Genomic DNA, 26,068 nt, shown 5'->3' with positions numbered 1-26,068 from the left:
AAACCGTATGAGAGAAATAGTTAACTGTTTAGTGAAAGAATCAAGTTCCCCAAAACATTCTCATCCAGGCTCACCTAAAGAAATCTAGACCCCTGACACTGACAAATAGGTCTGTTCTCCATATGTGACGCAAAGGATCACCAAGGCTCCATTTATGTTTTGCCAGTGCCATGAACGTTCATCATGACAACGAAAGCAAAAGAATTCAGAACCACAGCATGTCATTTCCAAATTTATGTAAATTTCTGGGGGACCTTCCTCTTGAACAGTGATAATGCAGGTAAAAACTGTCTTCTAGAAGCCACAGTTTCCCTGTACTTACTCCCTGTCTCTCCTCTCTTGCCTTCTCTTTGCACTCTCCTCGAGCATCACTCTTGGAAAAGGACCTGGACCAGGCATAAATATGGCTCGTAGTGGTCACTTTTATCAGGATATTTGCTTTTTTTATTGGTCAAAAAGACTTCAACCATAGCAAGGAATTCCTTTGGCATTTTGCAAGGAAAGAAGCCCTAAGTGGCATTCCAGGGATGACAACTTACTGTCCTTATGCCTGCTTTGGGATTTGGGCAACACTCAACACAGACATCAAGCACGATTTGCCCCCAGTATTTTACTCTCTCAGCTTTGGCACAAGCGGATCAAAGAAGGCAATGCATCTTATTTAGCTTTGCCTACCCCACGGCACCCAGCAGGGGACACTGCACATAGGAGCTGAGCCATCATCCCGTGAGTCTAGGAACTGAAGGATGGGTTCCCACTCCCTCCAGTCATGCAGTGACAATTATGATGCCCTATACAAGTTATATACAGAGAGTTTCTCTGCCTTACCTTGGTGCCATGTGCCAACAGGCGAGGGAAGTGTCCTCAGGAGGTAAATGAAACACAGGTAAAGGGTATTTCTCTCTTCCCCCTCTCCATGGTTCAGGCATTTTTCTTCTGACCTGTCCTCGGTATGATCCTAACCTCAACCTCTTCCAAGGGCTACCTCTAACTTTGAAACAACTCTCCTATCTTGTCTTCCTAACTAGAATGTGACCCGAACACATTAGGAGTTTGCCTTATTTGATTTGGCAGCACAGAAGATAGAAAATTAGTCTAACTGCCATTCTTCCACTACCTCAAGTTTTTCTCTCTTTTAGTTCATCTTGATCTCATTTTTTTTTTTTAAGATTTATTTATTCATTTGAGAGAGACAGAATGAGAGAGAGCACATGAGAGGGGGGAGGGTCAGAGGGAGAAGCAGACTCCCCGCCGAGCAGGGAGCCCGATGCGGGACTCGATCCCGGGACTCCAGGATCATGACCTGAGCCGAAGGCAGTCGCTTAACCAACTGAGCCACCCAGGCGCCCTTGATCTCATTTTCTATAGTCACAGATATTCGAGAACATGGCAGATTAGCAAATGAAGGCCCTGGTCTATTTTCACTGTCTAATTCCCCGCCTGCCACAGGTGTGATACTGGGCTATCTACTGAACACTCCTAATTCTCACTTTCCTCACGGTACATGCCTTATAAGACTATTGTAACGGGTAAACGAGCCAATGTCTATAAAGCACCTAGCACAGTACCTCGTATACAGAAGGTACTCAATAAATGTAAGCCGCCATCATCAATAATATTATCACCGTCACATCCATTAACAACAACCTACTCTGTTGGTGCTAATAAGGCAGTTATCTGGTGTAAAATTTTATGGGTGGGCTAGCTGAGAGTCACAGGATAGAAAATCCCTGTGAATTATACACTTCTCAATATATCCTTCTCTGTGTTTTCCCTGATGAAAGAGCAGGTGGTGGAGCAAAGAAGGTCTGGGTCTGAGGTCTGGACTCTAGCTTTGTCTCTGCCACCAATGAGTGATGGAGTGACCTTGGATAAGTTCCTCATACCACCAGGATTCTGCATCCTCACCTGGCAAAGAGGAACTTAGACTTGATACCTTCATTCCCCTCAGGCTTGGACAGTTTGTGTTTCATTTATGATGTATTTATTTCACTCCGCTTATTTTCTTTCCATTTTCCCATTGAGAGGCCAAGGCAAAAGTGATAACAAGCAAGAAAACAGTGCCCTCTAGGGTTTCCCAGAGGCGTGCCTGGGTTGATGATGTGAGCAGAAGAAAAACACCAGGGTGAGCATCTGGGGGCTCTGAATTTCCCGAGGCCTACAGTTACCTGCCCCACTTCTTAAACGGACCTCACAATGTTGCTTCTCTCTTGATGGGTTGAAATAAATTGGTTTTGAAAAATTACAAAATCCCAAAGGAAGAAAACCAGCAAAAACAAAAATAAAAACTCTTGAGAAAACTTGGAGGTACAGAAACCCAAGTCAACTAAGAAATGTCGAAAAAGGTACGCCTGTGTGGCTCAGTTGGTTAAGCGTCTGCCTTCAGCTCAGGTCATGATCCCAGAGTCCTGGGATCAAGTCCCGAATGGGGCTCCTAGCTCAGCGGGGAGCCTGCTTCTCCCTCTGCCTGCCGCTCCCCCTGCTTATGTGTGCTCTCTCTCTCTCGATCTGATAAATAAATAAATAAATAAATAAATAAATAAATTAATTAATTAATTAAAAAAAGAGTTATTGAAGAAAAATGAAGCCCAACTCAGAGAGATCAGCCATTATTTATTTCAAATCTAAGTTTAACATATTTAATGAAGAAATATAACCTTTTGATGTTTTCATTGAGAGAGTTAAGACAGTGTTCAGAATATTTCAGCAAGGTAAACATTATTATTTTATTAATGCAATATTTAAAATTTGCAAAAATAAAGTTTTGGGGGGAAGCCCATTTAAGTTTATATATATATATTTTAAAGATTTTTATTTATTTATTTGACAGAGAGAGACACAGCGAGAGAGGGAACACAAGCAGGGGGAGTGGGAGAGGGAGAAGCAGGCTCCCCACGGAGCAGGGAGCCCGATGCGGGGCTCGATCCCAGGACCCTGGGATCATGACCTGAGCCGAAGGCAGACGCTTAACGACTGAGCCACCCAGGCGCCCCAAGTTTATATTTTTTGAGTTTATTATTATCCCTCCTAAAATGAGGCAAAAATCCATAAAAAGGAACATGATTGTCTCCTAGACAACAGAGTCACAGAATGTCACAAATCGTGATCTAATGCTCCATCATATAGATGAAGAAGCTGATAACCCAATGCTTTTATATTTAATCGGGAGCTCTTGATATTTTCTGGAAGAGTATATAGAATAGTAAGAGCAATGCTAATATTCAAATAACAATAAACATGAACTCACTATGTACCAAACATCCTGCCATGTTTTACATGGAGCATCCTCATTTAACCCTTGCAATAGCTCAAGGAGTTCATTACTACTGTTTTTTCCCTTTTACAGACAGAGAAATGGAAGCACCTAGGACTCAAATGACTACCCTAAAATTTACAGCTTATCAATACTTGTGGGCTTTTTATATACAATCACAAATCCATCCCAAATTCAAATTCATAGATATATACTCAGATAGATGCCGCTAGGCTTTTTATGACCTTGGCGTTTAGTTTTGGAACAAAAATTATTCTGGTTTTGGAAGCTCTTCCTCTTCCACTGTGAGGACAAAATGAGTCACAGAGAATTGGGAAGAACACTCAAGGATGGGTGGTAAATGGGCCCCAAGGAAGGGATGGGAAGCAGCTTGCCTCAGAATTGGTCGGTTAGGTGCCAGCTCTTTGGAGTGAGATATAGCTTGAGGTTCCATCATAAACTTTCATAAATTCAGGGTCCATTGAGCAAGTATACATAAAAGGAAAAAGCTGAATTCATATTGAACCTTTACAGAACTCTATGCACATGTGTTTATATTTTCTTCTATTCTTGTTAAAAGCACACAAATGCACATTTGACTACCCAAACACACAGTTTTGTGTTGTTCTAACACAATTTTTTCATATGCATATTTCCTCATGTTTCACTTTAAATAGCTACATAATATTATTCCATCATCTTGATGTATCATGATTTGCTTAGTCATTTCCCTATTGTTGAGGCTTTGGATTGTTCCCAGTTATAAATACCATTGCTATACCATTTCCAGACCATTTTTAATTTGGGGGATTTTTTCTGATAATATCCCCAGGCGTTTAATTTCTGTGTCAAAGTGTATAATATATTGGATCTTGTTATATATTGCTAGATTGCTTTCCAGGAAGGCTAAAAAATAAATTACAAGTCCAATAGCTTTGAATTTTTAGCGTTCGGTTTTTCTGATTTATCCACCAAGAAATGTATTTATCATTTTAAGTTGTTTTGATCACACCACCACCATCCCCCCATCCTGACATCATGAGCATTCCCAGCATCACCACCTTTGCCAAGACAATCAAAAGTGACACCATGACTATCAACTCCTTTGACCATCAATACCACCACCACCATCATCATCCACCCCCACTGTTACCATCACCTTCAAAATGCCAAAACACTGTCACCAAGATCACAATCACCTTCATCAACCAAACCACCGCCCCATCTCTGTCATTCATTACCATCACCATCATCACTTCCACCATCACCACTATATTCCACTGTGACTACTGCCACATACCATTACTGGAGACATTCAGTGTGTGCCCAACACTCTACTATTTACTTCCAGGTATCATTTTGTCCTCACAATATGTAATAGCCTCCTGTTACTGACTAGAACATGATATTGAGAAATGAGGGCCTTTGGTCAAAGACACTGCTAAAACAGCAAAGCCAAGATCATATCTGACTCCAAAGCCCATTCTCTGTACCGTCAATGCCTGCACTTACTTTAATGGATCTACTGTGGTCCTTCAGAGTTCTTTTGGCTACATCTCTTTAGTTGCAATTGAGACTGAGCATCTTTCCATGTGGCAATTTATTGTTGACATTTCCTTGTGTGTAAACCCTCCATTTATTTCCTGAGACCTCATTTTGAATGAAAGCTGAACACTGACCTTAAATAATTAGATCAACTCTGTATTTTCTATGTAAAACTTTTCCTTTAACATTTATAATGCATACTCTTCTTGTTTACATTTCATCTTTTAAGCCCTTTTGGGTTTTTTTAATGTTCCAATATTTATTTTATGTCTAATATTATATTAGACAATCAGGAAGAAATACTTCTTCCTTTTTTAATTGGAAAGAATATGCTTATTTTCTTCTAGTTTCCTTTCTACATTCATCATTTTGCTTTGACCAAAATTTATTGTAGTATATGATATGAGGTGTATTCTCTGTACTGTGATTTCATTGTGCCCATGTATTGAATTATGATTAATTCTTGTATTTGTATATTCTGTTTTTTTAAAAGATTTTATTTATTTATTTTAGAGAGAGAGAGCATGCACAAGCAGGGGGAGGGGCACAGGGAGAGGGAGAGAGAGAATCCCAAGCAGACTCCGTGCTTAGTGCAGAGGCCAATACAGGGCTGGATACCAGAACCCTGAGATCATGATCTGAGCCGAAATCAAGAGTCAGACGCTTAACCAACTGAGCTACCCAGGTGCCCCTGTATATTCTATTTTTTTCATGTAGTAAATTCTTATAATAGTTTCAATCTACTTTTGAAATATGTATTCTATCTCATAATTTCTTCCTTGCTTTTAACTTAATATTATATAGTTTTGCTAATTGTCACTTGTTTTAAAATTTAGAAAGTAAATCCTCATTAATCCTCTTGGGAAAAAATTTTTTTGGTATATTTTCCTGCTTATTCTTCTGTAGAAATCTTCAGATCAGTGTTTCAGATTTTTGAAATATACTATGGAGACTTTAATTGTTTTAATATGAACAAAGAGTTTTGTTACTTTAAGAATATTTGGCTTTCCATCCAGGAATAAGATTTAATTTCCCATTATTCATAATATTATTTTTTCCTTTCAAAATTATTTTATTATTTAGATCTAAACTATTATCTAAGCACTTAATGGTATTTTTATCACAAGAATACATAGATTTTATGGCATGAAGTTATTCATCACCTAAGTATTAGGATACAAATAATTTTATTGAATTTATCTTTTCCAACACATCAGCTTTTGCTGTAACTGCAAAATCTAAGATAAATAGTTCAGGTATTATAACAATTTTCTTTGTCACTTGGAAAACAACATCCAAATTAGTAAAATCAATGGCAGTTTCTGTAGATCCAGAATGTTCCAGAAAGGCAGGGCCCCCAGACGAGCCAATCTGGGAAGAAAGAGTCTCTTGGTCCACGGATACTATGAATGTAAGCTAACTTTGGATGAGCCAACTAGGGCTGAGTTTCTAAAAACTGTCATGTGAAGTGGGATTTTTTATGCTACTAAACTTCCTTTTCTCCTTTTTCTCTTCTTTTCCATTGTCTGGGGCTCCTATGTGCTGACTTGGGCAGAGAGTAAGTCAAGACTAGGGTGTAAGCTGGAAAAATTATCCCAGAGAAGGGCCTCTGAGAAGTCAACCCAAGGCTGGCCTTGTTTGCTCCCTTTGTCCCAGAGATAGAGCATTGCTCCCAGGCATGAATGGGAGCCTGGGGTTTGAAGACCCACTTGGGCCAGCAGCACCTCTCTGAAAGGTAGGGTCCTTAAGTTTGGAGATTAGATTTTGCAGTCACAGCAGAAGTAGGTGAGTCCAACATTCATTCGTTTATTCAACAAATATTATCAAGCCATGTAATTCACTAACTGTGGATAAAATATCTGTTCTCCATTTTTTCTTTAATCTATGAATGTGAAAGGGGGGAAATAAAGGCTTTGGATCAGGTTCATTCCTAGGTTCCCTTCGCTCTAGAATTAATATGTTTGCTATCACAGAATGGGTACTTGAGAGTCTGGGTTAATGAACTCTGCCAAATAAAAAAAAAACTAGTATTAGTGAGTGAGCCCTATGAGTCTAATATGTCCTGGGCTTGGTCTGAAGGCCCAGGTCTTATCCTCTAACTCTGAGGCTCATTGTCCCTGGCTTAATTTTCTCAGGACAATTTGTCTTCTACCCACTCAGCGATCTGCCTTTTGGTGAATTTGTAACCTAATACCAGTCCTTCCTGTGATTCTCCAGTTTTATGTTCCCTGTGCTTTCAGCCACGCAGTGATGACCACGTTCCTAGTATGCACCCAGGACGGGCAAGAATTGTTCCGCAAAGCAAGGGCTTCCTCTGATGTCCAGAGATGATCCATTCACTTATTTATTCATCCCTTTGTGCTTTCGTCAATTTCTTACTGAACACAGTCTACTTTGCCTACACTCATACTTTTTTGTGCAATAACACAACTGAAGTAATTTGTTCTTTCAAGCTTGCCAACTATGTCATTCAGTGGATCAACTGTGACCAAAAGATTGTGTTTTTGATTTTTGAACCAAATCAAGTTTTCGATATCCATTTGCAAAAGAACTCCTTAACACTGTTGTGAGTAGAGGAGGAAATAATTAATAGTTGCCAACCAGAACAGTCATGACCTTCTTAAGGACGAATTCCTTGACTGTTCATGAGGGAAGCAAAAGAGATAAAATGTAGCACCTGCAAAAAATATTAAGACCTTTACAAGATATACAAATATTGAATCATTATACTGTATACCTGAAAATAACATAATGTTATATGTCAATTATATCTCAATCAAAAAAATTTTTTTTAATGTTAAGAGCTGAGATTAAATAAGAGTTGTTAAACTAAGGATGGAAAATAATTCTTTTTTTGGCATTTTTTGGGGGGGCTTGTTCTGGAGGAATCTTAAAATTAGTTTTTTCAGCTTTTATAGAATATACTATGGAGACCTCAGTTATTGTCTTATGTGTAATTTTGGAGTAAGGAGATGGACAGAGAATTTGGAAGGCAGGAATTCCCAAGACTAAGACTCCCATGTTATTTTCGAAGCAAGCCATCACAACTGTTATACTGCCAAACACATAAGGTTTATAAACCCTGAACCCGTGGGAATCCACTAATAAAATACTTGATATTCTGCAACGCCACTGAATTTGTTCAACACCCATTTATTTATCCAACAAATGCTTCCTGAACATGATTCTAGCACTGCGTGTGCTCTGGGAGCAAATGAAAAAAAGTATAAAACATTGTCCCTAACCTCAAGACATGGCAGTGTGGTTGGGGAGACAAGATTTACAGACTGAAAGGAAAGCTAAAAATAGAACACAGCTTAAGATGAAACAGCAAGGATAAAAATAAATAAATTGCCAAAAGATAAATAAGTGCCAAATGAAACAGTAAAAGGGACCCGGAGTTTCAAAAGGAATAAATCGCTGTCGGCTGAAAGGGCTGGAACAGACTCCCTGGCAAGGTAGGAAGGACCTGAGCGTTGGAACACAGGGAGGACGTGGGCGAGGCCATGAGTGGGGAAGCTTTACTGCAGACCGACTCTGGCTCTGACACGACCACCACGTCAGCTGGTGTTCAGTCAAACAAACGACTCTCAGAGTGACTTGACTAAGTGTGCAAAATGACTGGTGACTTCTGTCCAGATGGCCAAAGCAAGAGGCTGGGGTAGATGCACATGGTGCACAGGCCTGATGCAAGTCTATACTAGAGTTTTCAAACACAGTTCTGAGAGATTCAATATCTAGAGGCAAACAAATCCAAAGGACTGGAGAGCTGGAGGCATTGATAGGGGAGCTTAGCCAGTTATGTCATTGAAAAGGAACTGAAGCATGGGACAATTGCCAGGTAGCCATTAAATAACAGTTGTGTAAACAATACATTCTGAAACACATGGCTCTCCTTGTCCTTAGTCAGAGTGTCTTTTGCTTGAAACATTTTCTGCTTCATTAGCTCTTTTTTCTTCTTCCAGTATTAGTCAAAGACTTGCAAATTTCTGCTGTCTTTTGAGGCAAAGGTCACAGCACGCTGTAAAATAGGGAAAAGGAAGTGGCTATTAGGAGCCAAGACACCTGTGTTCCTGGCCTGCTTTTGCCATTGATACTGTTTGAAACTTGAGACTTGTCACTTAAATTTTCTAGATCTGCATTTTTTCCCCACAAGGTGATGGTAATATCATCTACCTTAATTACTTTATGGGGTTATTTGGAGTAAAATGACATGGGGAAAAATGTTTAACGTGTTGAGCACCTATTTTGAATCAGTAATTTCACATTCTTTATGTCATCGAACACTGAAGACAATAGCTCACATTAAGTGTTAGTAGTTTGCTCAATACCACAGAACGGTTATGATCCAGTGCTCTGAAATTTAGTGGCCCCTCTCTCCTTTAACGCCCACATGTCAGGCTGAGCCTATGGCCCGAATGTCTGTTCTGCCCTCCATCAGCTTGGAGCTCCTTTTGCTTTGAGAAAGTCTGAGACAGAAAGTTGAGAGAGCAGTCCTTGGGGTGGGATGTTAGCCTGTGTCAAGCTCACGGGGTGCTGTCTAATGAAGGCAGAAAACAGGGGTGGGTTTTGAAGATGTGATGCAGAGTGTCCCAAGCATGGGCTGCCACCACCCTTATATACTTAGACAATGTGTCACATGTCTCAGCCAGAAGCACCCGAGTTGGGATTATTTCCCAGCTCAGGGCTTCCTGGAGGGTAGGTCTTGACTTCCATGTGTGGGATTAAGAAGAGTCTCTAACAAGCAACATTCTCAATTTTGGCTGCACATTAGAACCAGCTGAGCAGTTTACAAATAATCCCAGTGCCCAGGCTGCAGCCCAGACTAGCAACATCAGAATCTTTGGTGATGACATTTTGATAAGGCCCCAAATGCAGCCAAATTTGAGAATCATTGATCCCATAGAACAGAGGAAGGGTCTCCTTAAGGGCAAATTTGAGCTTCCAGTATTTTAAGATCCAGACTTTTCCAGTAATGGGGAGAAGCTAGCTACTCAGGCATTATCTCAAATGGTATCTTTGGTTGGTTGGTTGGGTGATTTCTGTTCTATTAGCAAGTGGTGAGTAGGAGTCCTAGGATACTACCCTAGGTCTTCCTCAAACATGCCAACGTCACCCTTAAAAATTCATAACCCCTTGTATTAACATAGCATTTTGTGGCCATGTATTCTGCTTATTCTTCAAACTGGCTCTTCAGATGTCATTTGAGGACCAAACGATTTTTTTTTTAACTTCATTCTTATCAAATAGATATATTGACGGTGATCAGTCTACTGGTTACAGAGACGGTCAGCACAGGAAAAGTAGGAAAGACTTCCCAGATGGAGATAAATCTACAGAGACATCCATCTATGGGTAGAAATTTCATTTTATAAAATTGCTAGTCTCCTGCCCTTTGGTGTATCTTCTTCCTTCTCTATTTGGGGTCTTTGTGGAGCTTACAGAATCCAAACTTAAGAGTGTCCTCAGCTGATAATGTCAGGGACAACCAGGTGAGTCTTCCTGTGTATTCAGAATAAAGGTACAAAGGCTGTGGAGAGCCGCAAGAAAGTGTCTGGCCCCCAGACTCTCCTCTCTTCTTTCCCTCTGTGCCCATGGCAAAGGAGCTCCAGAGGCATGAGGACCACGAAGGAGCTTATCAGAACTGTAGCTTTCCTGGCCCCACCCTCAGATTCAGTGTTTGTGGGAAGGGCCCAGAGAGATGCATTTTTAGAAGCTCCCTCAGTGATTCTGGTTCAGACTGTCCTAGGAAACTCCTCTGGCCCCAGACACTTTCGGAATGCGGGCCTTTGTGTTATCGATCGCCTTCTCCTGTGATGCCCCTTTTTTTTTTTTTTAAATTTTTAAAATTGTATTATGTTATGGTTAGTCACCATACAATACATCATTAGTTTTTGATGTGGTGATCCACGATCCACTGTTTTCGTATAACACCCAGTGCTCCATGATGCCCTTTTAAAATGCAGACATGACTGCTGCCTGAGTCACTAAGTTCCTCTCTGTGGACAGATGTGAGGACAACAGCAGTAGGAGGGTCTCAGTATGTGTTTATTGAAGGGACAAGGGGAAAGTAAGATCTACTAGTGTGAGAGTTTTGGAAAGGGATGAGGGTTCTGAATACCGGGACAGGTCTGAAGAGGAGGGAGTTGGCTTCACAAAGACAAACATGGTTGACTTCACAGAAGCCCAGGGAGCTCTAAGAGGGCTGCACACAGTCTAGCTGACTTGCCTGAGCCTTTCCCTACAACTTAATTCGTGTTAAAAAAAAAAAAATTCAGACAATGTATAAAAGTTGTAAAAGTAAAAATTGAAATGTTCTTCCTCCTAATCCCACTATTCTGAAATAACCATTATCTACACTTTGTGTGTCGTCTTCCAGACAATATATAATATAAAAGGACATATATTTTACAAAAAGCAAAATAAGTTCATGTACTTTTCCATAATTTGTTTTCTTTTTCACTTAATAATATATCCTGGCATCTTTCCATGTCACTCCATATGTGTTCTTTTTGTAATATCCTTCGTTATATGGATGCACCAAAGGTACCCAATCAATCTTCTAATGGACATTTAGTTTGCTTCTACTTTTTTCTTATTTCAAACAATGATGCATTAAACACCTTTGAACATACACCCTTTGTTTCCTTAAGAGTTTCCTATCAACGGGCCTGTTGAGTCTTCATATGACCCAACGATGTCTTCAAATTTGATAGATAACTGACCTCTGAAAGGTTGTACCAATATACACTCCCTACTTGTATTGCATATTTACTCACAACTTTTTTCATGAGTCTTTACACATTTTTACCAATTAAATAAGTGAGAAATCTTCCATTTGTTTTGCAGTTAATTGGTGTGCTTTTTCATATATTTATTAGTCCCTGTGATCCTGGGAACTAACTGTTCATACCTTATACCTAGGAGTCAAGCTCACTTTTGTGTTTTCACACACTGTGTTTTCTTATTTTCACTATGGCATCTGTTGATAAACAGCAAATAGTCATGGGCTGCAGAGAGCAAATCCCATGGAGAGGGGGAGGGGCGAGGGAATAATTTTTCATTTAATCAAGATACCAGAACAAGCAACTTATTAAAAAACACTGTTTATATTATTTAGTGTGTAAACCTTAAGAATTGGAGCAACATGTTATATTCTGCAAAGCACAGTGATGGGAATAAAACAAAATCTTAATAAGTTATTTACCAAATGAATTAGTGAATGTGGACAGATAGACAGATCTAGACACATACCATAGGCCTGGCTGTATGGTGGGCACAAGGAAACACACATAAGAAACACCAGTCCTGCTTTCAGAAAGCTAGATTTGTTGGGGTTGTGGATATGTAAAGTGATGATTATAATGCAAGAAGTGATTAAAGGAGGGTTGAGATGTCTTCTGTCCTTGAAGGTCTTAGTTCTAGAAATCAACAGATTCATAAACAAATAATTTCAATGTAATAGCACAAGAGTAGAAGTTTGCACAGGGTGTTATGGAAACAAGAGGGGTTTTGTTTGTTTGTTTTTTGGGGTTTTGCGGGTTCTTTTTTGAGAGAGGGGGGTAAGGGGGAGAGGGGCAGAGAGAGAATCTTAAGCAGGCTCCATACCCAGCACGGAGCCTGATGGCTCAATCTCACAACCTTGAGATCATGACCCGAGCCAAAATCAAAAGTTAGAGGCTAAAGCGACTGAACCACCCAGGCGCCCCAGGATGCAGCCTCCTTTTTAAAGTGCATCTCTGTGCTGTTGACCCATGTCCACCTTACAATAGCCCTGAGATCTTTTTTGGTCATATGGACCACCTCTTGCCCATAGCCCTCTTTAGTCTGTGAAGGTTCTAACTGTTGTGGATATAAATCTCCAGTTGCAAACATTAAAAAACCCAACTCAAGATGGTTTGAGCCAAAAAGGGATTTTACTGACCATCAGGACAGGAAACTCCAGGGGTATCCATTTTTAGGTTCCAAGAGATCTAGTCACTCAAACAATACATCAGAACTTGGGCTTCCTTTCGCCATCTCTTAGCTCTTGTTTTCTCTCTATTGGCTTTATTTTCCATTATACTCTGTCTTAGCCGTGACAACAGTGCAGGCAGCCCCAGGACCATAATGTAGTTTCTCTGCAAGCCCAGCAGAAGGAAAAATTGTCTCTTAAGCACATTTCTGACAAAAGCCCCAAATGTGAGCAAAGTCTGATCTCTTTTTATCACATCATAAAGAGGATTCATATTATATCTTCTAAGAGTTACAAAGAAACAGCCTTAACTAACTTTGCCACCTGGAGAAGATAAATTACAGTTTTTAAAAAATGATTCTTTGCCACCTAGATTGTAGATGAAAATGTCACGAACTCAGCACTAAGCAGCTTGCTTTGCAAGCCTATTAGAAGACATGACTTTTCTCATTAAAAAAAAAATGGAACATTGACTCCAAGTTGATCATGTGTTCATTTTGAGCCAATCACTGTGCTCAGAGGGCTTCGGTGCTCCCACTGGCCAGCGTGAGTCACCCGCCCACCCCTGAAGCTCCACTTGAACCTAATGGGCTGTGAGTGGAGCAGGTGTAGATTCAAGGAAAATCAGGGGTCCTTTAACAAAAGGGCAAATGGATTCTGGTTGTCAATCATGACAACCCTTCGCTTTTCCCTTCAGAGTTCTAATCTGTTTGCCCACGTCCTTCAACATATTCTTCATTCTGCTCCCACCCATGGACAAGGTGACTCCCCTCCCCAACATTCCTTATCTTGCTTCTCCCCCAGCCTGGGGGCCTCTTTAATACCATGCCCTTTTTTGAGTTATTAAAGGCTATCTCTGATCAATTGGCAAGATGGGCCTGTTGTCCAAAAGAAAATTAGATGTGTACATAAAAGTAATACACATCAACAATTTTTTTTTTTTTTGGAATTCTGTTACACATGTGTTTATCTGGGATCCCGTCCAAGGCTTTTAAAAATATATTTGTGTAATAGTTGTATTTTAATGTGATCTTGCTGTGACTAAAGTATGAACTTTGCCACTAAGTGAGACAATTATGAGAGCAGTAAATCCTGCCAAAAGTTTGTGGTGCTGCAACAGAACATGACCTCAGATCACTTTTCTCTGGCCTCTTGTCTCCCACGGTTTTCCTTTCTCTAGGGGCTCAGTATTTGTTTATTTTTCATGTGCCACATTTTGGTGCCTACTTCTTTTTTCAGCTCTCTCTTGGTGTCTCTGAGGTTAAGCGGAGTGAAGGAGAATTCCAGAATCCCCAGATCCAGCCATTCCTTATCCACGACCAGTCATTCACTGATTCCAATTCAATAAGGAATTGCTAAGTCTCTATCATCATCCCAGCCTCCTCCAAACGCATTCTACTACTTTTCACACACCGGAAAGCATGGGGGTTAATAGGACAGGCTTTCAAGGTGGAGAGACTGGGGTCAGAATTCCGGCTGTGTTGTTTATAATGATCTGTGTGATCTTGGACAAGTTCCTTAACCTTCTTAAATCTTTGCTTCCTCATTTGTGAAATGGGACTGATAGCACCTGTTGTAGGGGTTATTATAGAGATGAAGTGAGCTTAGGAGCCATTCAGAGTTTCCAGCACATGATGGGCTCTTAGTAAATGTTAACTCTTATTATTCTTACATAACTCTTTCCCATGTTTTACTTCAGAATTAGAATCTTTATAAAAACCCCACACTGTAATGTCCATTTCACCTATGTCAGCCTTGGAGTAAAATCAGGGCAGAATCCTTCGTCGGGGACGACGCTGTGAATAAAAGAGCTGCCAGATGCTCATTAATTCATTCCACCAACAATTACTTTTCCAGCATGTACATTGTACTTGGATTATTAACAGTTTGTTTACAAGTGTTTTTTTTTGGGTTGTTGTTGTTTACAAGTCTCTTGCAGGGAACGATTATGCTCTGAGGGTCATGCGAAAGAGACACGAAACTGGATTCTTGTCCTCAAGGAGCTTTTACTCTTGTGGAAAAGACATAAGGCAATCCATGAAGGCATAATGCAGGAGCAAAGATTGCTCATCAGCAGGAGGCAATAGGCCCGATGCCGTTCTCGGAGGGTTCGAGAATGAGCACGAGCAGTACGGCCCGAAAACACTGGTGGAGAGAATGAGTAATGAGTGAATCAGTGGTTGAGTGACGGTTGTTGACAAGGACACTTGGCTTCAGTCCAATGTGCTCCCAGGCCCCTCCCTGGGAGACTGTAGGCAGACTGCTGTGGGGACCAAGATTACTGGTCATGTTCGGCATGCCCAACGGCACGTTAGTTTATGAAGGAATAGATAGAGCTAGAAACCCACCCTAATCCTCCTCACAGCCCCACCTGTGACTTCATGCGGGTGTAATTGCTCCCAGGACTCACCTCCCCTCGTCTACACCCACCTGGTCCTCCCACAGAGAAACTGTGTACCTGGTGTTTCTGCAGCTGTCATCAAACCCTGCTGGTCCCTTCAGCTTGAACCTTAAGCCCTTGGGATTTTCCGAGAGATCCTTTGTAAAGAATGTCAGAGAGGGGCAATCTAATTCTCTTAGAAATAGCCGCTACCCTGGGCAGAATGAGTAGGTTCAACTAAATATCATTAGGTACATAAAAGTTGGAGCTTGTACCTAATGGTGTTCTTATACTCTGGTACTGGGCAAGACAAACATTTCTTAAAAAATCTCCCCAAAAGGATTATCGTTCTTTCATAATAAATGTCCTTTTATCACACACACACACACACACACTCTCTCAGTCTAAATATGTTTATTTTGTTGTTTTATTTTTTTATTTCAGTGAAGGCTTGTTCTACTTTATTGATTGACTATAATTAGGAACACTAGGTCTCATGGAACAGAGACTTGCTTTATATATCTGAAGTCAATGGTAAGATGGGATCCGATACTAAGGATTTGAAACAAAGAATGTGTGGAAAGGGGATGTAAAAATAAAATCTAGTGGCTTTACATTTTTTTTTTTTTTTGGAGTGTTTAAGAACCTTGATCGTTTGAAAAATTGATATACAGAAAATTCTCATTTTGGGTATAGAGTTCTGTATGTTTTAATGCATGCAGAAACCTCTATACTTACTTTGTAAGTACCCCCTCTCCCCACCAGTCCCAACACCTGGTGGTCACTGCTGAGCTCTCCATCACTATAATTCTGCCTTCCCAGAATATCATATAAATGGAACCATTCAAGATGCAATCTTTGGAGACTGGTTCCTTTCACTTAGCATAGTGCAGCTGAGATTCATCCATGTTTTGTATGTGCTCATTCTTCTTTTTTTTTTTTTAAAGATTTTATTTATTTATTTGAGAGAGAGAATGAGAGAGAGAGAGAGAGCACAAGAGGGGGGAGCGTCAGAGGGAGAAGCAGACCCCCTGCTGAGCAGGGAGCCCGATGCGGGACTCGATCCCGGGACTCCAGGATCACGACCTGAGCCGAAGGCAGTTGCTTAACCAACTGAGCCACCCAGGCGCCCATGTGCTCATTCTTTTTTATTGAGAAGTGCTCTATCGTTGCATGGATGTACTATATTTCTTTAATTCGTTTAGCTATTGAGGGACATTTTGGTTGTTTCTAGTTTGTGTCAATTATGAATTATGCTGCTATGAACATTCATGTACAGGTTTTTGTGAGAACCTAAGTTTTCATTGCTCTAGGATAACACCTGGGAGATGACAAGTGTGTCTTATGGTTAGCTTATATTTGACTTTATATGGAATTACCAAACTGTTTTGTCAGAATGATGTATAGTTCCGTATTCTCCCTGACAACGTATGGGAGTTCCCGCTACTCTGCGTTCTTCCTACCACAGGGGGTTATCATGTGTGTATTATTTTCACCATTCTAATAGGTATATTGTGGTATCACGTTATTTGTATTTCTCTACTCAGTGACGATGTTGATCATCTTTTCATGTGATTTGCCACTGCGTGTCTCCTTTGGTGAAATGTCTGCTCAGATTTTTTTTGCTAATTTTTAATTGGGTTGTTTGTTTTCTTATTTTTGAGGTGTAAAAATTCTTTACAAACTCTGGATACAAGTTCTTTATTTCCTCCTCTTCTTATTTCTGGAAGAGATTGTATAGAATTGGTATTATTTCTTTCTTAAAGGTTTGGTTGAATTCATTAATGAAGACATCTGGGCTTGGAGGTTTTTTTGGGGGGGAGTGGATTTTCAACTATGAATTCAATATCTTTAGCGCATATGGGAATGTTCAGGTTATCTCCTTCTTGAATGAATTTTATTAGTTGTGTCTTTGAAGCTTTGTTTCTTTTAAGTCTCTAATTTATATGCAGAGAGTTGCCTATATCCTTCCTTTATTATCCTTTTATGGCTGTGAAGTTTGTAGTGCTATCCCATCTTTCATACCTGATACTGATAATATATAGCTTCTCTCTTTTTCTCTTCGCAAATCTAGCTAGAAGTTTATCAATTTTATTGATCTTTTATAAGAATTAGCTTTTGGTTTCATTGATTTTCTCCATTGTTTTGTCTTCTTTCAGTTGCATTAGTTCTTTTTCTTGTATTTATTATTTTATTCCTTCTTGTTTTAGGTTTTGCAGGTTTCTTAAGGTACAATCTTAGATTTGAGACTTTGATTTCCTTCTAAACAACATTTCAAACATAAATTTCTTTCTAAGACTACTTTAGCTGCATCCCACAAATTCTAATATATTGTATGCTCATTTACATTCAGGCCAAAATATTTTCTAATTATCTTTGAGACTTCTTTATTGATGAATGAATTTCTTAAAGTGAAATGCTTAATTTCCAAATATTTGGAGGTTTTCCAGAAGCATTTTTTATTGATGTAATTGATTCTATTATGGTCAGAGAACATATTTTGTATTGTTTCATTCTTTTATTTTTTTTAATTTTTAAAAAGATTTTATTTATTTATTTATTTATTTATTTATTTATCAGAGAGAGAGCGAGAGAGAGCAAGCACAAGCAGAGGGAGTGGCAGGCAGAAGGAAAAGCAGACTCCCCGCTGAGCAGGAGGCCCCATGCAGGACTCCATCCCAGGACCCTGGGATCATGACCTGAGCTGAAGGCAGATGCTTAATCGACTGAGCCACCCAGCCATCTCTGTTTCATTCTTTTAAATGTAAATATTCACCAAAACAAACCAGAATATGGTTTGTTTTGGTGAATATTCCATATGCACTTAAAAAAATAGTATGTATTCTGTTGTTATTTAGATGGGATATTCTATAAAATTCATTTAGGCCAAATTGGTTGATAGTTATTGTTTAGGTCTTCTATATTCATACTGATTTGTTGTTGTTGTTGTTGTTGTTGTTGTCATCTATTTGTTCTATCAATTACTAAGAGAAAAATTTTGTAGTATCTAACTGCAATTGTGATTTGTCTCTTTCTACTTTCAGTTCTATCAGCTTTGCTTCATGTATTTTGAAACTCTGGTATTAGGTATGTACACATTTAGAGTTGTCATAACTTTTTTTTTAAGATTTTATTTATTTATTTGAGAGAGTCAGAGAGAAAAAGAGAGAGAGAGCACGAGCAGAGAGAAGGCCAGAGGGGGGAAAATGTACCATTTTATAATAAGTTGTGTGTTTGCTCTCTTTTTTCCCCTGTCAAATCTATTAGATTATTTGAAGATTTCCTCCCATTACATTTTAATTTATCTAGAAACCTTACCACTATATAAATCACTTTACCTTCACCCTTTGTGTCGTATTGAATCTGAATATATAGAAAACCCCATAAGACATGTTATAATTTTTGCTTTCAACAATCATACAAAAGTATGGATATTACACAGATTTGCATGTCACCCTTTCACTGGGGCCATGCCTATCTTCTCTGTATTGTTCCAATTTTAGTATATGTGCAGCTGAAGTGAGCACTGAAGATGTTTTTGAAGTCCTTTGCTGGTAAATATTTATCCAAAACTTGCACCAACTTTGTGAAACTATGATTATTAAAGCACAGTCTATGATCAAGAAGGTGTTTTTCTCTGGACAAAGCTGTAATTGACTCTAACCAGTTATGATTTAACATTAAAGGGTACAAAATGGAAACTTTTTATCCTGACCTAAAGCAGACTGTGGAACTGAAAATTAGAAATATGCACAAAAATATTTTATCACCAAAGCTGACCTTTTGTTTGTTTGTTTGTTTTGCAACATGAATATTTATAATATCAAAACTACCAGTTGTCTGGAGGGATGTCCAAATGGATGGTATTATCTAGAAATTAAAAGAGAGCTGGTCCATTTTCCAATAAGCAGTAGATATGTGGAGAAGATGAAATAGAAGACAACTCTGCTAGGTTTGGAATTAAGAAGAGCGGAGGTCATATCGGACATTGTTTAGATCATAGCCAAGCAAATGATCACACATGTAAAGCATCTTTCATCTAAAAATAAATAGCCCTCAAAGGCATTTTATGCATATAATTTTATTTACCTCTGCCACATTTGCTATTGTAAATACTGTCCAGAGTCCAGAGCAGGGAAGTGATGAGTCTGTACGGCACGCAGTGAAGGTACCAGTCTCCCTCTGTGCCCTTGTCCTTCCCAGAGTATGCAGTCATTGGCTCAGAAGGTACAGCTGTGAAGGTGACTGTATCTCTAAAGGCTTTGGTGATGTAAGCCTGAAACCAAGGAGGAGGAGAGGGCAATGAAACCTCACCTTGACTGAGCTGTAGTGTTCTGTGAGGGTTGCAAACTTGGGCTTGATGACTGTTTCTTCAGTGAGAAGGAAGCATTTGTACTTGGACTTTATGGGGAACCAGCCTGCCATCAAGGGTGGTCAGGATACCTAGCCATCTTCTTCGCCCGTCAGATGCCCCACCAGTCAGGAAGGTTCAGCCGAAGTGCCTTCTGCTTTATGAGGCCTTTCCCTCTACCACCCCAACTGTGGTGAATGATCTGTCTACGTGCTGATTGGTAGAGCTCTTGCGTCTGCCCAATTCATGTGACAGGTGTTGTCTTCCTTCCATGTGACTGCTATCCAGAAATGGATCTTAATCTCCATTCAGACCAGGACGGTGTCTTTGTTTCTTTAAAGTGACTTACCCAGTGTGCGCTAAGTTGGAGAGAGCAGTTCAAAGCACCCGCTCTGTCTTTCTGTGTTCAAATCCCCCATTTTCTAGCTGGATGTCTAGGGATAAGTTACTTAAATACTTTAAACCTCTTTTTCCCCACCTTGAACACTGAGATAATAACACTACTTGTAAAGACTCAACAAGTGAAGATGTAGAGTGCTGAGCATTTTTGTCTGGTACATAATACGTACTATTACCTATTTTTATTATTAAGTGATTACTTTTTTTCCTTACAAAGCAGTGAAATACACACATAGTTGTGAGCAAGGCAAGCCAGAGCACAAACAGGACTAGCAAAGAGAAAGCAGAGAAAACAAACAAAAATTGACCAGATTTCAGATGCAAAAGATTTAGTACCTATTTTTAAAAGAAATAAAAGGTGGGAATGCAAATCAGTACAACCACTCTGGAAAACCATCTGGCAGTGTTTGTTCAAGAAGAACATTCTCATGCTCTATAACTTATAAATTCCACTTGTAAGTATATACCCAACAGAAAAGTGTCCATGTATCACCAAAGGATGCTTGATAGAATGTTCATAGCAGCAGTATCCTTGGTAGTCCTTAACTGGAAACTATGCCCATGTCCTTCAACTGAAAAATGGATACATAAATTGTGGCCATGAAAATGGATGATTTACAACTACAACTACACACAACAGAATGGATGAATCTCACAAATGTCATGGTGAGCAAAGGAAGCCAGACATCAAAGAGTATATTCGGCCTCTACTATAAGATTCCAGGCAAAACTCACCTGTGTTGTTACAAGTCAGGATAATGGTTACTCTGGAGGAAGAGGGGAGTAGAAGGGGAGGAAAGGAAGAGAAGAGAAACCAGGAGGAGCTTCCAGACTAACATTTTATTTCCTCATCTGGTGCTCCATATGGGGCTTCAGTTCATTGAACTGGACACTTACGATATGTGCATTTTCCCACATGTGTATCACACTTTACTGCAACACAGAGAACAGAAATAAGAATAGGAAAGCAAGGAAAGGAAAGGAAAGGAAAGAACAGGAAAAGAAAGGGAAGAAAAAACAAGCCCAGAAGACGAGAAAGACTCCGGTCCTCGCTCTGGCTGCACCTGACCAGGTTGGCTCACCCCTCTACCTTACACACCAGCCCTGCCCATCCCCATCCCGTGCTCTACCTCATTCGCCCAGCATGAGGATGGCTTGTATTTAGAGGGGTCCTCTCCTTCCCTGCCCCCTCTTCACAGCTCCTCCCCACCCTGAACACTGCTAAGGGAGGAAGGGGCTTTCCTGGTGGGCATAACTCTGGTAGTGGAGTAACTTGGAGGAGCTAAAGCATCATTAATGAAACCTAATACTTAAAGCTCTCTTTCCTCTCCTCTCTTCCTCTTCGCCTGGACTCCCTCTCCCTCCCTGGACCTTTCCCAGAAGGTTCCCCGGGCCGGTGGCGGTGTCAGCCCGGCTGGGCCACGCCTCGGGTCCTGCGGGGCTGCGGCGGCGGGGCGGAGCAGGGGGCAGGGGCCAGGGCAGAGGCCTCGCTCGCGGGGTGCCCCTCCCGCCCCGCCCCGCCCGGGCTGACCCCGCCCCGCGGCCTCCGGCTATTTTGGGCTCGTTGGCGGCGACGCGGGGATAGCTGACAAGCGCGGATCCTGTGACACCTCCCTGCAGCCCGGCACTTGTTGCTCCGGGGGACCTGCTGCCATCCCTGAACCCACCTTTCCCCCTTGCCCCCTGTCCCCTCTGGCTTCCCTCCTTTGCATGTGATCTCTCCGGACACTGATCTCTCAGACACCGCTGTTCCCGGCTTGGGAAATAGATGTGAAAATAATAAGAATAACAACAAGCGCCGCTCTCAAGAAGGGCCCCGCAGGGCAGGAGCGCAGAAGCACTGGCCCCGGGCACCGCTGAGGTGGCGTCTCCCCGGCCCGGGACGCTGGCCCCGGGCGCCGACGGCATGATGGACGCGGCGGCAGCTAACGGGGACGACAGGGACCCCGAGATCGAACTCTTCGTGAAGGTAGGTCGGCGTCCCGGCGCCCGTTGGTTGCACCTGTCGCGCCTGCCCTCGGGCTCCCCGCGGCGCGGGCTCACGTGCCTGGGCAGACAGAGCCGGGACTCTGGACCCTCCCCAGGGAGGACAGCTCGGCCCTAGCGCTCCCTTGGGTGGCCTTTCTGCACTCCAGACAGCCTCGCTTCGGGGCTCCCGGGTGTCGCGGAGTCAGGTGCAATCTGGCAGGTGGCCCTCTTCTTGGAGAGTTGGCCGGCAGTTTGTTAAACCACCTGCAGACCAGGCGGATTAGTCCTGAGCCCTGCCCGGTGCGATTTTGGCTAGTCCTAAAGGACATCTTGAGGTATAAGGAGATGGCAGGACCCGTGAACCTTTCTTCTAAAACTGGGGGCAGGGGGTAAGAGAGGGGAGGGAGGAAAAGGAAACCTTACCGATACAATTCTCTTTGGCAAAATAAAAATAACATTTCTTCAAACGTCCTTTCTCTCTCTTGCTCAGAGCTACTTCAAAGAAAAGCAGAAGGAAACAAAGGTGTTTTTTGCTCTGTGACCGGCAAAGCAGAAAACAAGCACCCCTTTCGCCCAACATTACTATTATTGGCATACTCGTGATTCCGAAGGGTAGTATCAGGAAATGCTAAGGGTTTGGCCATGGGGAAAACCCAGGTCAACCCCCGGGGCAGAATGGGATGAGGAGCACAGCGAACAAACTAAATGAAGCGCCTTGCTCCCTGGGTGAAACAATCTACCACCCAAACTGCTGCACTCCATTTGCAACCTGTAGGAGGGAAAAGGATGGAGGCCAGGGAGGCGACGGCGTTTCCCGGTCGGTAGGCTGGGGGTGTGGTGTAAGAAAGAAACATTTGATCAGTCCTCGCTGTGGCTGACACACCGCAGAAGCCGGGAAACCTGAGGCGGCAGGAGAGTCGCCTCCTGGGCGGTGCAGAAAGCCTCGCCAGGGCTTGGGGGAGGGGAGTCCGCCGGCTGCCTGAGCGCCAGGACTTTGCACAAATGGGGAAAATACCCTTTGACTGCAGTTTCCCTGAAATGTGCAGGTAACTGAGAAGGGGAGACCTTGGTACATTTCAGAGGTCTCCCGGCTGCATTTAAAAGGCATATGTATTCCCTGCAATGGGAAAGATGTTATTTGGGGCAAATTACCCTGATTTCCAAGCTAATTAAACAGAGAGATTGTCACAAAAAAGTGTAAGATCTACATAAACCTTGATAAGCACCTTTTGGTCTTTGGTATCTTTTGATGCCTAAAAAAATAAATCCATCAGGCTGTGACTTAATTTACATTTTGTAAGGGGTCTGTCCTAGGTGTTACCTTCTTTGGGTTTATTTTTCAAAATTATCCATAGGAATTATACCTGTCATTTAGTGACATTTGCTTTGCTAAGCTTGTTTCTCTCCCCTCAAAGGTGGCCTCTGTCTCATTTGGTTTTGGGGACCCCTCTAGGCAGGATTACCAGGTCCTTTGGCAGACCCAGGTAACGAAAGAGGTCATGTCCTCTTCAAAGTTGGGCAGCGTTGGACCAAGGGCCAGGAATGGGTGCCCTGAACCTTGGCGTCCAGGTCGGTGGCCTGGGGAATCAGCAGGGAGAGCTTTAACAAAGCGATGCGTCTCCCTGCTCTCCTTGAAGAAAGCTATTCTAGGACTTTCTCAGATTTCCTGGGAGCCGGTGGTTTCATAGTGTCAAATTCCTGAAAGCTATTTGAAACACAAATTGACTCTTTAGAGCCAAAGGAGCCCTTTGCCCCACTACTAGGCATGGAGACCAATTCTGCCTGCACCTTCGGAACCTCATGTTGGCAGCTTTGAAGGTTTTCTCCATTTATATAAAAAGCTCCCTGCACAGCCCCCAGGGCCCCCAACAGAATTCTAAAATGCCTGTGTTGTTTTGTCCCTCAAGGAAAGCGATCCATGAGAACCAGGCAGGCCTTCATGATTAGCTCAAAAACCAGAGTGAGGGTGGGACAAAAAATCAGATAGGAAAGCTCTTGATTTTTTCCCCTCTTTTTTGACATGCTGGGTCATAGTTATCACTTGCAGGGACCGGCAAAGGCTGAAAATGATTGTGAAGTAAAGATCCTGCCCAGGGTATGAATGGTTTTATTTTAGGGAAACAAGGTCCTGATCTACAGAATCGGGCACTTCCAAAGTTGGACATATCTCTCAGCTATGTGATTTCCCTGAGAAAGGCCTTTTGTTGAAGGTGTCTGGGGCCTGAGGTGCCTTCTGCAGGGCAGGGTGGATTGGTTTCCAGGAAGCCTCCAGGGCAGGTGGGACCCCACCCAGAGTCCGATGTGTCATTTCAACACTTCCTTCAAGGCGCCTTCTCTCCACCCAGTCTGTATGCTGGGTGTGTCCTTCAAAGCCTGGGTCACCCAGGGAGTTTCAAGGATACACGATTCTATCCCACATCAACTGATTATCAGCATCTCCTGCTGTTGATGATGATGATGATGATGATGATGGTAATAATACTACTACTAAATGGCAGCATTTTAGGATTCTGAAACCCATTCAAATACCTTACCTTGTTGGATCCCCCGCATCCCTGTTTATGAGCCTCGGTTCACTCATGTGAAAAATGAAGGAAACAAAGAAATGTGAGTCACAGGGAGCTTGTGAGAGTTCCTGCTGTCAGAACGTTCAGTGAGCCACAGCTTGCTCTGTGTCGCAACCTAAGGAAGTAAGAATGATGATTCCACCTTTTTGATGGTTGAACAACACCTGTGCTCAGAAGTACACTGTAGATAGTATTCAGATCCACTCCTCAAATGTTGCAGTTTGGACTCTGAATTTCTTACTCTTTCTTTTCCAAATACCCTATGTCAGGCCTTAGACCTTTTTTGGCTGAGTTACGCTCCCGAGTGCCAACCAAGATGGCAATTCATTGATACCTCACTAATCCATCCTAATGTCATAGACTGCTGCCCATTCCGCTCTGCACTCCTTCCAGGGAGCATTCCAGTAGTGGTTTTTAGGAGATCGCCCCCCCCCCCCGCCACGTTTTTAGTTTCTTCATCACCAATAAGAAAGGCTTGAGTAAATCAGCTCTGATCTAATGTTTCATAGACGTCCCATGGATGGGGCAGAGGTTTGGAGACACAGGACAAGAGTTCAAGTCTTGTCCCTGCTTCTAATTAGCTCATGACTGAACAAATCACTTAATGTCTATGAGCCTCAATAGCCTCCTCTTGAAAACAAGAGGTTGGTTATATGGTTATAAATAACCATAATTTTATGATGGTGATCCTATAATTTATGGCTCAGACCAAAACATTTTGTTTGAGAGTGAAAGGGGGTGCTACGAATAATTAGGCTGGGACAACAGGCGTCACCAAGAATTGTTCTGGGGCAAATCAGGATATGTGATCACCCTGATTATGAGAATACTCTCACTGCAGACTTGGCAGTGAGGATTCCACAGGAGCAAATAGGTGAAAGCATTTTGTAAATGAAAATTGGTATAAACACATACGAGTAAAATAATGATATGAATTCCATGGCAGATAAAACCTTTCCTGATCTGCAGGCCTCAATTTGCCTTAGGGAACAAAAGCCTGACTCCTTCCTCACTTGCAGGGCTATTTCAAGAATAAATGAGATCATATATAGCTCGGACTTTGATGGTAAGGGGAAGACAACAGGTTAGAGAGTTGACAGTGACAGCCAGTGTGGTTTATAGAAAGAAGAAAGAGCAAGGAAGTAAAAGCAAAACAGAAAGTGATTTGGAAAAACAAATACAGGATGTGCTGAGTAGGTTAAGATCAAGACATTCCTCCCATCTGTACTGACTCCTCGGTCGCCCAGGCCCATCCTTGGACCCAAGAAGTAGAACACCCCCAAAGTGGTTAGACCAAATTGTTACAAATGTCTCTTGGTGCCAGGGGTGTGAATTTCAATAGAAAGCTGTGGTTCTCAACTTTGGCTACATATTCAAATTGTTTGGGGAGGTTTAAGAACTCCTGATGCCAGGCTACTCCCTGGTCCGTTACATGGAAATCTCTTGGGGGCGGTGGGGAGACTGAGAACCAATCTTCTTACGCCCACCCCCAGGTGACTCCAGGGTGCAGCTCTGGTGGAGAGCCACTGAATCATGATCAGAGGCAAGTCTGACTGCAGGCTGTGTCTGCCACGGCTGAAATCAGTAGCCTTACTAGAGGGAATTAGTGTCCAGAATTTCTAACGGCTTCAGGGCATCATGATCAGGAGTG

At 41.9% G+C, this 26,068-nt stretch overlaps 1 protein-coding gene and 1 non-coding gene across 4 annotated transcripts in view; one reads left to right on the top strand and one right to left on the bottom strand.

Annotated features, from left to right (window-relative positions):
* CLIC5 (chloride intracellular channel 5) overlaps positions 1 to 26,068 on the top strand; it is a 167,912-nt gene that overhangs the window by 40,207 nt on the left and 101,637 nt on the right. Inside the window, exon 1 of one of the 3 annotated variants that reach the window (XM_034991359.1) lies at positions 21,442 to 21,851. The exons of 1 other annotated variant lie outside the window; for it this stretch is intronic. In XM_034991359.1, coding sequence (XP_034847250.1) covers positions 21,789 to 21,851 — 63 coding nt within the window. In that variant the 5' untranslated portion in view covers positions 21,442 to 21,788. Of the gene's footprint in view, positions 1 to 21,441; positions 21,852 to 26,068 lie in introns of those variants that run through there. One more of the 3 variants, XM_034991360.1, reaches the window with a different exon arrangement.
* LOC118001688 lies at positions 18,553 to 18,659 on the bottom strand. The gene has a single exon (XR_004676797.1). It is a non-coding gene; the product is annotated as a U6 spliceosomal RNA (small nuclear RNA).

This window comes from Mirounga leonina, unplaced genomic scaffold (assembly GCF_011800145.1).
Source record: "Mirounga leonina isolate KUSES-001 unplaced genomic scaffold, KU_Mleo_1.0 Mir_53, whole genome shotgun sequence".
NCBI lineage: Eukaryota > Metazoa > Chordata > Mammalia > Carnivora > Phocidae > Mirounga > Mirounga leonina.
Note: the sequence above shows the minus strand (reverse complement) of the source record. Positions and strands in the feature narration are given on the sequence as shown.